Here is a 17,539-nt window from a genome sequence, read left to right as displayed (position 1 = left end):
AAACAGTACTTTTCCAGTGTCCAGGCAAAACTGGCGTGTTCCAATGCCACTGGGCCTGGGGTCCAAAGAGGAGGTCCTGTAGTGCTGACCTGTTCAGGGAGGCGGGCCCCTGATAGTAGCCCTTACACACGGCCTCTACACCTTCACGGTGGCATCTCTATACGCACAAAATACTGAGCAAGAAAAGTACATAAAACACAGTCACAGAGATACTGAATGAATCTCAGGGAGACGTCAATGTAGGGGGTATCCGCATTTGGTTATGATAGGACGAAAGATAGATTGCCATAGAGAACTAGGCAGTACGATTCATAACAGCCAAATGGGTAGTTGAGGTAATGCAGAAACGCATCACCTACTACCTGGAACAATCCAAAAAAAGATGAATGTTGAATTGATGTCCCCTGGGGTGTGTGTAATACCAAGCTAAGAGAGGACCATATGCCTGTGTCTGCAAGGCCGAACAAAGAACGGTGAGAGAAACTCGAGTGAAGGCGCTGGAGGAAATCTACAAGAGCACGTGCACTTAAGGGGCACACGTAAAAATGCACAACACTGACAAAGCTGAATGTGCGGTACTGTGAGGCAGACAGAGGTACTATGATGAAGGCAATAAAGCCGACAGACTATTGACTTGTAAACAAAGTGAAAATAGCCGGAAGGATAGCCTCGATTAAGAACAGAGCAGGTACACTATGCTCTGGATATAGTAAAGGCCTTCCGGAAGTTCTACAAAAACTATACTGCTCCGAGGACCCTTTTCAGGTGTAGAAAAATAACTACAAAAGTGCCCATTCAAAAACCCACACATGAGCAGGAACTAAAGAAAAAATAGATAAGATCATGACAGGAGTAGGTAGGCTGAAACTGATGTCGCCTGCCCCACATCACTTTATGGCTCCATTTTTATAAATCCTTTTGGCCCCAACTGGCCCCTCTGCAGACCTGCCTATTAAGTGCTCTTACAGAGCGCACAGATCACAGACTAAACATCCCATTTCATGAAATGTCATCTCTAAACAAAGGAAAGAGTAACAACTATGTAACTCATGTAAACTGATATTGCTACTTAATACTGGTGCCGAATTGTTCATATGTAGTATGGGTAGCAGATTAATAAAGGTTCTCCCAAGCCTAGTAGACTCCGATCAACCTGGCTTTGTACCAAGCAGAAATGGCAGCAACACCAATAAAAAGATAGTACACCTGAATGACAATCTTCCTAGAACCAAAAACAGAAATGTTGCTAGTATCAATTGATGTTGAGAAGGCATTCAATATGGTTCTATGGCCTATCTTAGGTCACATTATTGGGATATTCAACTTAGGCTTCATATTCAGAAGCTGGGCCGTCAGTAACTATGAAAGTGGATAAAAGCCCCTCAAGTCTGATCAAGATCCCTAGAGGCACCAGACAGAGGTGTGACCACTCCCCCTTCCCCCCCCCCACACACACTCCCTCTGCTCTTCTCGCTCTCTCAGTGGAGTCAAGAATCTGCAAGAATAAAAACACCGAGGAGTACAAATGGGCCCGCGGAGGATCAGGCCACACAAATTATCACTGCTCCAAACAGGTTGCTTCACCACACTGAATTAACCTGTGATATATTTGTTTGGCCATTTTACAAAAACGAGTGAGCTGCTTGCAGATGTGAGAAAATGAACGCACTTCCGCCATTTTCGACCCTCAGACATGGCGGGTACCAGAACGAGGAAACTATGCCCAGATTCTGTACACTTTCTGGAGTTCCTGCCCCCTAGATTGCTTGGCAGAGGTCTGGGAAAAGGAAGATCTTCCATCCATTGATTTGTAAGCCCTGTTTCAGTAACACTATATTTCTAGTATTACCCTAATAGTGCCCTTGCAGTTGTTTTCTGTAAAGCATTTCTTCTTGAATGGGAGTCTCTCCCTCATTCTCACTAGTTTGTCACCACTATGACCAGGAACGGCAAGGTGCTTTACAAATAGCACCTCCTTGGCCTCCACCACAGAGGTTTCCGGAGGAAGCGTAACCCTGAGATGATGTGCACAGTCTGCATCATATTTTTCAGTTCCTCCACTTTGCCTCCAAGAGATAGCTATGCTCTGCTCACTCATCCAGTCATTTCATGCTGCCTTAAAGCATTCTCCCCTTCGTCTATTGCTTTATAGATCCTACCTCTTTAAATGAGACGCCCATTCCAGGTTTCTTTGTTCCACCTTCACAAGGCCCGATTTAAATGTTGCAGATGATTCTTCCTCTCCCACCCACAACACATTTTAATAGATTATTAGAACAGGAATACAAAACAGGGCTTATGCCACCAAAGAAAACACATTGAAATTGCTGCTGTTGTACCCAGGTCGCTTGCAAGTTCACAGATTAACCGTATAGCTTGGATCAGTGGATCCCCAAAGAAAGACCCTGTTTTCTAATGGACTTTCGTAAACAAGGCATTTGTGTCATGTTCGCTTTCACTTCTCCCGCCTTCCCCCACAAGGTTACTGGTCAGTCTGACATTAACTAATCACGGATTGCTTCTATCAGAGTGGAAATACATATTTCTCACCTAGTGGCCCAGTTGTGGTGCGTGCATTCTTTAAAATCCTTCAGAGGTTTCTGCATCCATCCCTTTGAATCTGCAGCAACGGAAACAAAATTCACATTTCTCGTATGTTGTGTAAGTGGATAACCTGTGATGCGTGCACTAGAGAGGCTTTTTTTTGTGTGCAGTTTTTCTTCTTATTTAGTCACTTAGTAAAGTAAGGATTCGGGTTCAGTAAATCAAAGCAGTATTCACTGTCCAAGTTTAGAGAAGATAGTAAAGTTAAGCTTTATATTAGGCGCTGAAAATATGTGAAGTTGAGGTATCTGTTTAACATCCTTCCAGATTTTAATTTCTTTATGAAATGATGCAGTACAAGTTCATCTGATTAGAACAGGCACAGACTATTGACCATCTCCACTTGGAGAGCTGGATAAAATGGTGCATTCAGTACAATAAGAAGAAGCACCAAAGAGATCACAAGACCTAAGTGCAGCATCCTGATCTCTGATGGTTAATTCTGTTCAAGATGTTAGAACCCATAGTTGAGGAACACATGAGACATTCCAATGAACTAGGGTTCTTATTTTATCTTTTGGAATATGTAATGTGCACCCGCCCTATACATAGAGCAGAGTCACGTGCCAAGATGAAGAGGTACATAAGCATGTATCGATTTGTACATACTCTTAGGCACAGTGCGTATGGACTTGTCATGAAAGATATTTTAAGAGTGCTCTTTACACCTCTTCTGTGCTGGGCTGAGTATGGGGTAACAATCAGTGGAGGGTAGGATAAAAGCAATTAGATGGACAAATGTGGCCCTGAATGTGTGAGCTTTGTTCTATATTTTTGCACCGTCTTTCTCTATTACAATAATGAACAGGCCGAAACAAAATGATAAACTGGAGTCCTCTTTGTATAAGAGCAGAGACAGCGGTGGAGGTTAGGAAGAGCTTGTTGTGTTGCATTGGGTGTGGTAGAGGTGCTGACAGTTCTTCTTTATGATGTTTGTGGAGCACAGCTGATGTTATGTATGACATTACATTCCCAGGTGGATAGTTCTATAGAAAGATTAGACACTGTACTTCAGGAGCGAGAAACCGCCTTACGGCTTTTACAGACTGGCCAAGAAAAGGCAAGACCAGGGGACTGGAGGCGGGACTGCTTTGGAATAACTACATGGTATGTATGTGAGGTGTTGGGATAATATTGCATCACTCATACCACAGGCTGTGTTGTTGTGTTGACTACCATCTTTTATCTCATACAAATGCTTCCTGGATTACTCATTGTGTTAGCTTGGGTTGTGTTCCACTATGATGCCTCTTTACACCATAGTTTTGACACTTGGGTATGAGGGAAAAGAATGCATTTGCATGTCACCTGCTGGTTGTTGTCAGGGTAATCACAAGTCTGTCTTTTATGCCACATAGGCAGAGTACACACTTTAATCTGAGCTATTAAGCCAACCATTTACAACATTTAAGACGCATAATGGGGTTTCCAAATGATATGTTCACAGTGACATTACTGAATCCACATATAGGGCGCTCTGCATTGTTCTCCACAGAAATATACCTTTTAATATGAATCTGATGTATTATTTTCAATACTTGGAGTGAATCAAATTAAGTGTGGGTTATTGACTGACAGCTGGATTGTGGTTACACATCTCTGCACTAATTTGCTATTTAGTTAGCTGCTGACGTCTTACCCTACATAAGATCTGACCTCAACTGAAGATGGGCTAATCATTTATTTAGTTTATCATATAGTAAGGAAACGTTTTTTCCCCCCTGGGGTGATGATATAAACTGTAGCAACCATGTCACAGGTGGTCAGAGTAAAGAGGTGGCGAGGATCGCCTGAAAAAGATATACTGCGGTAAACTTTAAACTCTGAAATACCGCCCACATTATTTCTCATAATTTCCCAATACGATGTTGAGTCTCTGCTTAAAACTCCCAGACAATCTGATGCTTTTTTTTATCTACCAGATCCATAACAAAATATGTATTGAGTAGGACTTGGCGTCAAAATCAAATGGCTTGCCGTCTCAAAATTATGTGCCGCTCCTGTGTGACACCAGTAGTCTTGCAATTAGAAAGAAATCTCTCCATCACCTGCATACATTAAACATTTGCCATTTTTTCATAAATTCTTATTGTTTTGTGTACTTTACTAACCCAATTATAAATTTGGAATGAATAAAAACTACTGCTGTGATAGTGCTCTATAGTGACAGTTTAGTAAATTCTACATGAGTCCAAACAGAGGCAACGCTAGCATGTAAGTAATCAGAACTATTCACTTGCCATCTAAGACCCAAACGTCCTTTAGATTTGGTGACTTAAATACACATTTTTCGTTTTTATCAAAGCACCCCAGAAGAGATTATTTGAGACGATTTCTTGAATTTGAGAGAACTGAAATACCCTCTAGACATTTTCAGTGTCTGGTGTTTACTAACTGCTGTGCAACCCATTAACTGTATGATTGATGCAGTTCTATGAGACAGGCTGATGGACCCCTTCGGGGCTCTCCAGCTGGACCGTCTGTCTTAAAAAGGCTTCCACAAAAATACGAGCTTTCTATCACATTATAGATTGATAGGGCACCTGCAAAAAGATAATTTGCTGATTTCAGTTGTCTCTAGTTATATTTCCATTACCCTTACATCTTTAGCCTTGGATTTTAGGGATTGCAAATGCCCAGAAGATAGAGTCTGTATTGTACATCCAAGTCTGTAATTGCCACCACTACCCCTTGTGCATTTGACTTAGGCTGAGTAAAGATCCAGCACCGGGAAAGGTTTGAACTTATCCTTGCAGAATGGTCACAGACACTCCCCTCTTCAGGCCTTCTGTTTCTCTTGACGGAATGGAAGTTTTATTAGAATGATCGCCTCCTTTCACTCGAAAATGCCCTTTCCATCCCACAAGGCATGATCTTGTCATGGAATTTCTCACACTTTAAGGAATTTGAAACCCGAGGAGCAGAGCAGCAATTCTATAATTCCTCTTCTTAAACCTGCTGGCAAAATTTTAGGATTTTCTGGCATGTTAATGATTAAGTACTGACAATAAGCCTAAAGCATTTTTAGGATCTTCTGACAAGTCTCCAGATAAAGAATATAGATATTTTGACTGACACCCATTGTTGTTTCCAAGCCCAGATACCAGGAGTTCTGAAAAACTGTAATGTTGAGATCACAGGTTATCCCAGACCCTTTGTTTCCCCAGCTGTGCTGCTGTTGCACATCCCAGGACAAAAGGGTTCTAAACATCTGGGAAGATTAGGTAGTCTCTCGTGTGGCTGACATTCCCACTGATATTCAGGTATCTCCACAGGTTTTCTCTACAATTTTATTGAATAGAATTTGCATTTATATAGCTCTTACTACCCTTGACAAGGCGTTGAATCGCCTTATGGCAAGTACCTTGCTTCCTGGGCTCCTAAAATTAGTTGTCAATCCATTAGTTATTGAGGTTACTCTTGCATACTAAAGGAAACTATTCCATGCATTTTCTCCAGTTTTTTTGTGGTGCATTAGTGACTTAGGTGTGATCATTATAGGGGGCTATGTGAGAAGGAAATGCTTTCTGGAATAGTCATTGTTAGGGTTTTAAAATAAAAGTAGCTTAAGACAGACAAACACATGACTTAGAGCAGTTTATACAGAAGAGGCGAGCAGAAGTTAGCAGGAAGGCAGAGCTGCGTTTACAATAAATAAGGGATGGAAAAGTATGTAAAAGTCACATTGAAGGTCAATTTTTAAACCAGGCTTATACAGAATAGCCAGGTTGAGATTTTTTTGGTATGTAATCTTTGGATGTAAATCTTTTGAAAGAAACGGTTTTAAATTCTGCTCTGTAGGGATTGTGGCTTTTACAACCTATCTAGAACCATTTCAAGAGGTGGAAAAAATACCCCCGGCACTAAAAAAGGAAGCCCAGTGCTATGTGAGACCATTTTACAAGTGACTCTCGAGCAGTGCAACATTTAAGCACATTACATTTTCCATAATTACAGTTTGACACCACCATCGCCCTACTATATCCAATGCAAGCAATACTTTTGAACCCCGAGAGACCCCTAACGTGTACCTACTACAGCAGTATTTTCAGTACTATAAAGCAGGCTTCTCCATCAAGTAGCTTGTGAGCTACCAGTAGCTCTCCACCTACCTGCAAGTAGTTCTCCTTTGTGCAGCCCAACTAGAACTTTTTATTTTGTTGAATTATGTGTACAGAAATTATGTGTGTATTTAAGACAAAAGTGTGTTCAAAACTCATAAGCTGAAGCTTTCAGAAAAATGGCTTCATGACCAAAATAAATTACAACTGATATTCAAGTAAATGAATCATGTGGTGCTGGGGCAACCTATTACTAATATTAGTATCTTAGTGCCAGAGGCATTGAAGCTGTGGCTGTTATGTATTAGCCATGTAGTGGAATTCCTACTTGACAAAGCCTTTTTTACATCACTGTTGGTAACGCTGCCCGGTGCAGTGAGGTGATCACGGCTACTAATCATGCATAGGATGGCCACTACTGTAATCTTAACAGATGTTGTCAGTATTTACAACTACTTGTATTAAAATTGCAACATAAATAATGAATACAAAAAAAAGCAATCCGCATCCTATTACAGACTCAGTGTCTTTATTTAAACATGATTAATTTAGTGGTGCTGGGTTTAGACCATATGCAATTGTAACATGGGCTTTGTATCCTGGTGACTATGAAAAAATGTCTAAGATATAGTTACTTTTTTTTGGAAGTGTCGACATCAGTCACTAACTTCTGAGACATTTCACAGTTTACCTATAATTTAATTACAGTGTTTTAATTAATGTCTGTAATGCTCCTTCCAGTCCACTGTTTGAGTTGGCGTTTACCTATGCCTGGTCCGTCAGTGCAGGGTTTTTGATGGCACCAGGTAGATCCAGTGGTAGGAAAAGATACCATGCCTGTATGATCCACCTGTTCGTGTTGGTAATTGAAATTGAAGAGTGTATTTGACATATATGGGAAATTCATTTTATGTATCATACAGAGACTGCAAAACACGATTCCCTATTTAGTTATCTTTCTATAGCATGAGAATTCATTGTCTGGAGTTAAAATCTCACTAAGGTAATGGCAAGGATGACAGAACACTAACACTAAACGTCTGCTGATTTACAGGTACAAGTTCAGTGAGTGGCCAATACCGTGGTACGTAAACAGAAGATACAAGCAAAGGAAATTCTATGCATTATCATATGTGGACCGTTTCACGAGGTAGGTTGTGTGGCAAATTGTATATGACAAATTGCTAATGTCACATTATTAATGGATTACATTTTTGTACGTCTGGTTTATGGTTGAGGTATATAATTATGTAACAGAAATTCGTAGAACCCTTATGCTAGCATAAGGGTTCTTGAGAGTGTGTGAGAACTGCAAAATGGGTCTGAAGTGGATTAAGGTGGAGAAGGTAGAGTCAAGTTCATGAAGATTCGACCTCTTAGCTGGAGGAGGTAACGTTTTGGTCCCTGAACAATTTAGACAATTTAGTGAAGAGCAGTTGCCTATTATATGTTTGCACAGCAAGACTTTGGCCATCACAGCACCTTTTCTTCAGTCTGGGAACAACACACTGTAGGAAAGTACCCCTTTTTGACATGGTCAGCCCCTCTATTTGCCTGGTATTTGATCCAATTTTGATTGAGGTGCACTGGGTTCCTGCTAACCGGGTCTCCGTACCAGATTTCTTTTTCTAAAACTGTGCAGTTGTTCCCCAGTGCGTTTACCTTTAGCACCCCTGTAAGTCCATAGTAAATGGTATCTCTAGTTCCTGGGGCTGAAGTACTAGCATGTGTCTCTAAGGGCTGCAGCATTGATTATGCCACCCTAAGGGACCCCTCAGCATACTCATGCAAACTGCCAATGCAGGCTGTGTGACTCGGTGCAGAGAAAAGTGTAAACACAACATGGCACACCTCCTGTGTCCCATGCCTACAGACACTGCATGCAGTATACGTAAATCATCCCTACAGCTGCCCTTACTGCCCTAAGGCAGGGTACACTGTACTACATGTGCGTACCTATCTGCATGGGCAGAGATGCCCCTTTGATGTCTAAGGCGATTCTCAGATATTACAAGTGAACAGGGAAGCCATTTTAGGTACATGTGCTGGACACAGGAACTCGACATCCCCAGCTACATGAAGGCTTCACTGAGCCCACGGGTTGTGGTATCAAACATCTTGTATTAATAACCTCACACTGATTCCAATGTTGGGTTTATTGATGCATGCACCCAGAGGGCAACTTAGGGGTCCCCCTTGAAAACCTACCAACTACTAGTGCTGGCTGACTGGTCCTGACCAGCCTGCCACCACAGACGAGTTTCTGACCGCCTGGAGGTGAGATTCTACGCTCGCTGAGGTCAGAAACAAAGCCTGCTCTGTGCGGAGGTGATACTTCCTCCTCTACGCTGGTTATCAGCATATTAAGGCAGGAGGCTTCAAACGCCTCTGCCTCTTTTGTTTTGCGATCCCAGTTTCCCCAGTGAGTGGAGATGCCACCCCCCTGCCCGGGCCATTTGGCACCAGGACAAGCAGGAGACTTAGCTAGTCGGGGCTTGTTCCCTATCATGCTAGTTACACCCCTAATGTGGGCTTCCTGATGTGAACACAAAACTTAGAATTGCTCCATCTTGGTTTTTGGTGGAATTAGGCCCATGGGGTTTCTGTTATGCCCCCTCCCCACAAGAAGTGGTCATATAGAGGGTGTAGTCACCTTAAAGGTAACTAGCCAATTTGCTACTACCTGTCACTCCCCTTAACACTTCTAGATTGAGTATTAGGAGGCACTCCAGATGCCAGGAACTTTAATTCAACAGATCCTGAAAATTACAAAGAAGAGTCATGAGAAAGCAAGAACAGAAGACTTGTGTGGACTTTTGGTGCCAAACCCTGCCTGCACCAGTATCAACACTAGTGACAAAGTGACTTGTCCTGCAGCTGAACATATGTCTAGAACCCCCATAGACTGCCTGCCCCTTGCAAAGTGCTAGCAGTCTCCCTTAGAGTAGAGGATCTATTCCCCTGCAGTCCGCAGGTACTAGAGCAGCAGAGTCCAGTCCACTGTCTTGAAGCTCCCCATCCGGCTGGACGATGCAGTCACCCAGGAAGATGTACCTGAACCCCAGAAGGTCAGACCTGTTGACTCACCAAGTGTGAAGACATCAGGACCAACCGGAGCCCCAAAGCACCAGTACCCGGGATACCAGACCCACTGCACCTAACCAGGCCTACATGAGTGCAGGCGGACTCCCACTGCACCAACACCAAGCAGTCATCAAGGGACATCGGCACCAGAGACCCACTTCCAGAGTGGCCCAGCTGTCCTTCTTTTAAAACCCTCCACATCTCCCCAACCACCACCCCAGCGAGGCCAACAACCGCAACGACCTTTGGCACACCCAGCCCAGCGAGTGTCCTTGCCCGGGTACCTGAGAACCAACTGTTTCTTTTGCTCCCAGGTCCCTTGCGACCCAAGACCCCTGTTGGGAAGGTGTTCCCCCCAGAAACAAACTGTAAATAACTGTATGCAACATATTCCTTTTTCCCCATAGGAAAGCATTGCAGCATAAAGACACATTTAAGTGAACATTTTACTTACCAATAAAAAGCAATATTTTAAAAAGTACTCACTTAATAACGAAGTTCTTGATATCAAAATTTACATACAAAATAGTGCTATTTTTCTAACTTGAGCTGAGATTTATTCTTTGAGTTTGTCTCATTTATTTGCTCTGTGAATTCAACAAATACTTTGTGCTACTCTCTGATGAGCCTAAACCCCTCGACCACACTACCAAAAAAGAGAAAATTTAGTGTTGTCATTTGTGCCTGTGTAACCCAATAGGGGTTTGCCTAGACTCTTTAACAGTCTACCTCGTTGAGGTCTGCTGTATAAAGAGCCATTTTCCTACACACACCAATTGGCGGGCACTATTCAGAAAAGTTTTCAGCGGGTTGCAGATATAGACATGTAAGCATACCTACAAGCCATAGGCATGTAGGACCTCTTCATCAGATTGTCTTCTGAGTTCTGCAAATTACATTGAATTGCATGTGTGCTGTAACAGAAAGCCAGACAAGAGACACAACTGGTTTTGATGTGGCCATTGAGTTTGTGTTTGTATAATAATGTCCTAACTGCATTGATTTCTATTTTTATGGTTTCTGTGGTACAAAAAGTACTGGCTTATAGAGTTTGTGATGCCCTAGTGCAGCCTTGGGAGATTGAGTACTATAATTGCGGTGTGGTTTGTAGCTTTGTGGTGTGAAATGGGTTAATGTTTCTAACGAGCTCTTCCTGAGCCCTGAGCCTGGTCTGGCATGCTAAGTTTGGCAGGCCCTCAGACATCCATTACCAGTTCATAATAATAAGCAGACAACCTAAGATAGGTCAGAGCTATAGATCCTCTGCTGTGGTGGCTCATCACTTTTAACTTCTGGTTGTGTCTAGAGGCCCAATTAGAATGTCTGCACGTTTACAGCACAGCTGTAGTGACTAAAAGGCATTGCTTTTTTAGAATGATTCTAGCAAACAGGGAACAGACTGTTTAGAAAAAAGACATTGTATATGCTGACTTTTGTTTCTGTGTTTCAGATTACATATAGAAAAAACATTACGGATGAAAACACGGAAGGAAAGATCAAAAAGGGAAGAAAGACGTGCCTTGGAAAAAAAGTTTCCACATCTCGCCAACTCTCAAAATTAACCTGGAAATAAATTATTCTTCCGTTCTTTTGCAGTGAACTTTGAGAATGGACAGAATATAGTAGACATTTTGCCAAATATTCAATATTTTAAGATCCTGGAATTTGGTTTCTTGTTCAAAGCCTGATTGTCATTAAAGACAGTATCCTGTCATTGTCTTTGATATTCCCGCTTTGAGGAATTTGGTACAGTACGTAGGCAGGGATTTACTCTGATGTTCCAGTAGAAAATACATAATTTCCACTATGTGAATACTAGTTACAGGAACACATGAAGTTGTGTTCTGTCAGCAGAATCCAAATATCTCCATTGTCAGCACTGTTTGATAAAACTATGTTGCTCAGTTTCATGTCTCATGGTTTCTGTGCGGACCACAGGATGCTTCAGTAGTGTCCCAGGTTGTGGCAAATTAATCATAACCTAAAGGGCCTGATTTAGAGTTGGATGATACTGGAATATCCTCTGCTTTCTGAGGGAAGTGCTGTATCTCCAGAGGAGTATCCACTATATAAAATGCCTACACTTTATTATATCTAATTGAAAGTTAAATCATTCTCTTATGTTCACAACACTGTTTGTTTGCAATCATTGAACTGTTAAACTTAGTTTCATTAACAAAGTGGTTAACTTCCTCTAGCAATAAAGGATTCCAGAAACTCCACTATGTCTCCTTTTTTCCCCATTGAAAGGTTCGGGATATGGCAGGCTGTAAGGCTATTACACCATTCCACCCCATGAGGAAGTAATGTCCCAATTAAAACCAAGGCCTCGCCGGTGATAGAGTTGGTTGACACCTTATGGAGCCAAGACCTTAGTTTCACAACTGTTGCTGTGGCAGACAATTAGGCCTGATGTGTGTTTTTTGTTGGGTTTTTTTCACACTGGGGGCAAACGCCCACTAATTCACAGCCACCGGGTTTATTCACTTTCGAAACTTCTACGTTTGCTTCAATACCTACTTTGCAAATGTAACTCCTAATGATTTGTTGATTTTAAACATCCAATCATATTCTACAGTTCAGAACTCATATTGCCAGTAAACATTATTAAGGTTGAGTAATACAATCTGAATGGTGCCCGAGTTTCTGGACTGCCTTTTTTGTAGCACCAAACAAGCAAAGCCAACAGTGCTGGGTTTAATGTGCTACTGCATGCAAACATTGGCAAGTACAAATGTTCCATTAGCACATTAAAGCCAGGCCCGTTGATTTCATTCTTGTTCTCATTTCATATAAATTTATTTTAGCGTTTTTAATAAAGCACTGTTGACCCTGAAGAGTGACAAAGCGCTTTATAACAATGGTAAGGTCATTAAAGGAAGAACTTGCGCAGCATCTACAAGTGCAGGACAAATGCTTTCTGTCTAGCAGGCATATTTAATAGTAGTCCCATTTCTACAGTGGGTATTTTATGTAACACGCTTGGGGACTGTTCCTTTCCAAGATGGTGCCTGGATTGACCAAACAGTACCAGCCACATCCTGAAGATACAGCCAGCTGAATGAATTGAGACTGCAGTACCCCTCTGGAATGTACCATGATGTAATTGACAAAGTCTAAAGTGGAATAGTAACAACAGGTGTTTGACAGCTACCCTATCAAGGCACAGATCTCTAAATGACCTTGAGCAAAAGGATGTGATCCAAGGTAAATATAGAAATATCATCAGCAAATATGATGTTATGATAAACCTATAGGTTGTCTGAATAAAGTCTAATCACAGTTATGAGTAATCTGCTTCTGTTTGAGGTACTTAATAGAGCACAACAATTGAAGCCAATATTGAGCACCCCTGGCACATACCCATCACTATAGCAAAGGGTTCTGACAGAGTCTGACTTGGGTTAGCCAGTCTGTGGAATTGTACAGCATTCTAATAAAGGTTATAGTATTTCACAGAAAACGGGTTGACCAATAGGGGTAGTTATCTGGAGTCTCTAGGGCAGTGGTCGATCAGTATAGGTACTTGGGGCCTGATTCACAAAAGCATTTGTGAATATAGGAATTAGTAATAAAGGAGTACTCTTTAGATACTCTTACACCCTTTGTGAATTGTTCCCAAATCGTCCAGCTCCCTAAACATGCAGAGTGCACAGCCCTTTCTGTTTGTACAAACTGTACATTTCCAGAATATTCCTATTGTATTCCTAGTTTGGATGTTTTGGGGCACTTTCACAACGACCTGTAACTAAATAAAATAAAACTGCCCCAGTACCACTTTACGTTCTCCAAAGTGCCTTTGTGAATAGGTCTTTACCCTTTGCCTGTCCTTGGAGGCCCCTAAGCAGATAGCATTAATAGCCTTTCTGCAATGAATGTGCTACTCGTGTTTTACCATAGCTTGTGGAGACAGGATATGACCATGTTTCATATGCCTTCTTAGAAAATTGATTTGACTTGAAGCTAATGGAAGAATTTTTTTCTTCGTATTTTTGTTTTAAAAAAAACTTTTTTTTTTTTTTAAACAAAATTGGTTTTTTTTGTGTGTTTTTTTTTATATATTTATTTTTCCTAATCATTATTTCACCATATAAACAGTACTGCTGTTGGCAGTTCAACATCAACAGCCATAAAAAAAAACACTGAGATATAAGAAAGCCAGACAGTTTGAGTTGTCACATCATTTCAGCTGAACTATCCTTGTCACCAATGCACATAATTATTTGTACAGTCATCAACAGTGAATGCTTGTCTTTGTGAAGATGCACCTAATCAACACGTTAAGGTAAGAAATGCCAGTCTTTCCTGAGCTGCTGACTACATAGGTGAAATAATGGCCAGCTCATCCTCATAGAGTAGTACTTTTCCTCTTGTATTCTTTAACAAAAAATGTGATACTGACACTGTCGCTGACTATAATGTTGAAAAAAATACAACATCTTCATGTCCCAGATTCTGGCTGGAAGTTTGAAAAACTGCTTACTGGTCGTTTTGTGATACTGAATATCTTCCTAAGATAGAAATATATGGTTCTTGCGGTATAGTATTTTTGGACTTGACTGTCCACTTTTTATTTACCCAAGTTTTATAAATGTGCCTCTTTTTAGAGGGAAACATGTCCCAGAAAAATCTTAATCTAGTTTGCTGCTGTAATATATTTCATGTAAAAGAAAAGGCACTACCCAAAATAGCCATGACTCATTTGACTAAAGTTTTAAAGTAGCTCTGCTTCAAGACATGATAAAACCGTATACAATTATTTTACATTGGATTTAATGTATTGAATGTTTATATTGTTTGTCAAAGAGCTCACTGTAAATTTAGTTATTCACTGATATGACATAGCAACAGTGGGAAACAAAACTTGATTCCCACTGTTTCTATGTCATAAAGGAACTCCGGGCTGCTCTGGGTGGCCTCTCTTGGAGCCTGTCAGCGCAGCACTGCCTCTCTGCTTCAGTGGCGACCACAGAGCACGGTTTCGGGATGGGAAGACACATGAAAGGGTGGGCTTGCAGGAGGACAGTTTTTATTTTCCTCATTTGGGTAAGGGGAATGTGATGTTACGTATGGCTATCCCACAGTGGAAAGCCAGGGCTGATTATATTGTGAACCAGAGATTCCATAACATTATAGACGGGTTCAAAGCAGTGGCGGCTGGTGGATTTCCAAGTGGTGGGGTGTACATTTTATACCCGAATACAATGAGCAAGCGAGCCCGAAATGCAAAAGGGTGCGTTGTGCTGGCTGGGGTGGTCTTGGTCGACTTGTGCGTGGAGTCTAATGTGCTGGAATATCGACTGCCTCACGGAGCAGTTACAAAACTGACAGGCTCACTTCTTGAGTTACCTTCCCAAGGTTTCCCCTGAGGTGTGAACCTAGATTTATTACCCACGACAACTTAAGAGGCCCGAAAGTCATGCATTTCTTGTGAAACTCCTCATGTGGAGATCTGCATGCTATACGTACATTACTTGCGAGAATTTCGTGAAGTTTGCAAAAGTAGCACTTTGCTAGTAAATATGACTGAAAGTTCATGGGTCATACAGGGTGTTCTACAGCCCTGCCAGGTGTCACGCATCTCGCATTAGTAAAACGCATTTTCGGTAATTTTCCCCGCAATGCCCGAGATTGTCACGCAAGTCCAGAAGTGCGTTAAAATCTTCTTGTTTCGGTTTCTCACTTTGCTAGGTAAGCTCCGAATAGTGTTCATCAAGGGCCATAAGGTGGCGCTGGTGTACAACAGGAGGTATAGGATTCTTGATATATTACGATATTTATATGGTTCCCTCGTCTTCATCACTTGATTTTGCTTGCAAGAAACTGTCACTCAGTCGTTGAAATGTCACTCAATTACACTGAAATTATGAAACTGTCCCACATAGCAATCTGAAACCCTGGCAGCTATGGTTTTATGGCAAAAAAGCCTCATTTGGTTATTGTTGGTGTCACATCCTCTTAAGTCTCCTATAGGAAACTACCGTAATAAATTTTTGCAGAAAGGGTGCGTTACAGGAGGAAGGAATTTTTGATAAATTCCACTGAAGCACCATCGCAATGTAAGCATGAGACAGCGCCGAGCGCACTGTGTGCTCGTGGACTACCGCAGTACCAGGGTAAAGCCGCACTCCGAACGCGTTGAGAAAGCCTATCATGGTCTCAAGTTTATCTGCAATACTTGTCACCAATGAGTGGCTACGCGAAGTACCCGCACTGCTCTGCTAAAAACACGCGTTTCTCTGAAGGCTATCAGGGCACACACAGGAAGAGGGCGAGATGTGGGGCTGGGACAGAGGTGTTGTTACTTGGCTAGTAAGAATGGAATGCGCTCCAACCTTTAGAAACCAGAACCCATTCTGGAGCCAGTGGTTCACATTGGTGTGACCTCCGACAGGCTGGGGGAATCCAGTGCCCTGACTTTCATTGCGCTTAGATAAATCTGGGGAAAATTAAATTATTGGTTGAACCAGTAATCTTCATTAGTAAATAAGCTTTAGTTATGGAACCTGCGGTATCCTCGGTGCTAATCTTCTCTTCTCCATTTAACTAAATTGTCTTATCATAGGCAACTAAACATATTACACAGGTGCCCCCGAGCTCTTTATTCACAAGGTTATTGCATGCTTTATAGCATGGGCCTCTCTCCTGAAATTAAACGACATAAATTGTGGAAATGTATTATACTTTTCACTGAAAACGTTTCAAATAGAACGAGGGAGGGCTTAAAGTTAAATGCATCAGGTACTGAAATAACTCAGTTTTAGCGCCTTGCTAAAGGTATGATGGGCCCCTGGGAGCATGGACACAGGGGTCAGGTTTCCGGGCCACTTTAATGTAGCTATGCAACAGACTGCTTTATGGGTTCCATTTTCTTGCTGGAGCCTAGAGCTCCTTTTGGGATCACATGGACCTTTGCAACGGGCTTTTCTGTTGCGTTGGAGTGGTAGGGGGTGCCAGATCCATCTTACTGATGAAACATGCTCCACAAGGAGAGCTCAATGTAGGTTCAGGCACTCATTTGCACAGTTTCCAGCTCTAGTAATTTCTGCTGGTCCAGTGAAAGCGTATCCAACCTGCCACTCCATGGTGCCGCCAACTCCCAATACTAATCTCTCTTTGCAGTGTTCCACCCAGCCACCGTTCCCTTCCCTGTAGGCACATCCTGAAGATGAGGCTATCAGTGGACTCAACCACTGAGACTAATGAGGGACCAGCAAGAGTAGGGGTCTACAGGAGATACCACAGGCTCTGACAGCAGAGAATAAGCTAAATGTGCCTCTGAGTTAAGGACCATAGGGGGTTCCACTCTTTGATCAGGTGGTAAAAGTGCATGTCCATCCTTTCAAACTAAAAGTGTGTGACGTGGGATCTCACCTGATGGCTGATGGTTGCCTTCTGAACCACCACTCTAGGCTTGCGTCATGGGCAGCCATCTTAGCTCACTGCACTTCTTGGTGTTGTCTGGTCATTTGAGGAGCCTGTTGCTTGGTGAAGGAGATATCAGTAGCCAAACCAAGGATAGACACCCACACAGAGGGGGCAAACATGGTGTGCCAGCAAAGACAGATCAGCAGCTTTGGTATGCCCTACAGTGCTTAAACAAGCAGGAAGCTGGGAAGATTAAGCGGCTGTGGTGGTCTTTATCTGGCATCACTGTCTCTATTTTGATACTTCACCCTTGTCCCCTCCAAGAGACGCTTCCCTGTCTCTCACTAAACACCCGGCCTTTTGTTTACTGTGCTCCAGGGCCCTCAGAGCCCACCATGAGGTAGCTGCAGTGGTAAAACGAT

General features: G+C 42.2%; 1 protein-coding gene across 1 annotated transcript in view; it reads left to right on the top strand.

The window, feature by feature from the left end:
* The window catches only part of MRPL47 (mitochondrial ribosomal protein L47), a 31,973-nt gene extending 20,002 nt beyond the window's left edge, over positions 1-11,971 (top strand). Inside the window, exons 5-7 of the mRNA XM_069213082.1 lie at positions 3,581-3,711; positions 7,720-7,815; positions 11,200-11,971. Of these exons, the coding sequence (XP_069069183.1) occupies positions 3,581-3,711; positions 7,720-7,815; positions 11,200-11,311 (339 nt within the window). The 3' untranslated portion in view covers positions 11,312-11,971. The remainder of the gene's footprint in view (positions 1-3,580; positions 3,712-7,719; positions 7,816-11,199) is intronic.
* Positions 11,972-17,539: the final 5,568 nt, after the last annotated feature.

The sequence above is a fragment of the Pleurodeles waltl genome, chromosome 11 (genome assembly GCF_031143425.1).
Source record: "Pleurodeles waltl isolate 20211129_DDA chromosome 11, aPleWal1.hap1.20221129, whole genome shotgun sequence".
NCBI lineage: Eukaryota > Metazoa > Chordata > Amphibia > Caudata > Salamandridae > Pleurodeles > Pleurodeles waltl.
Note: the sequence above shows the minus strand (reverse complement) of the source record. Positions and strands in the feature narration are given on the sequence as shown.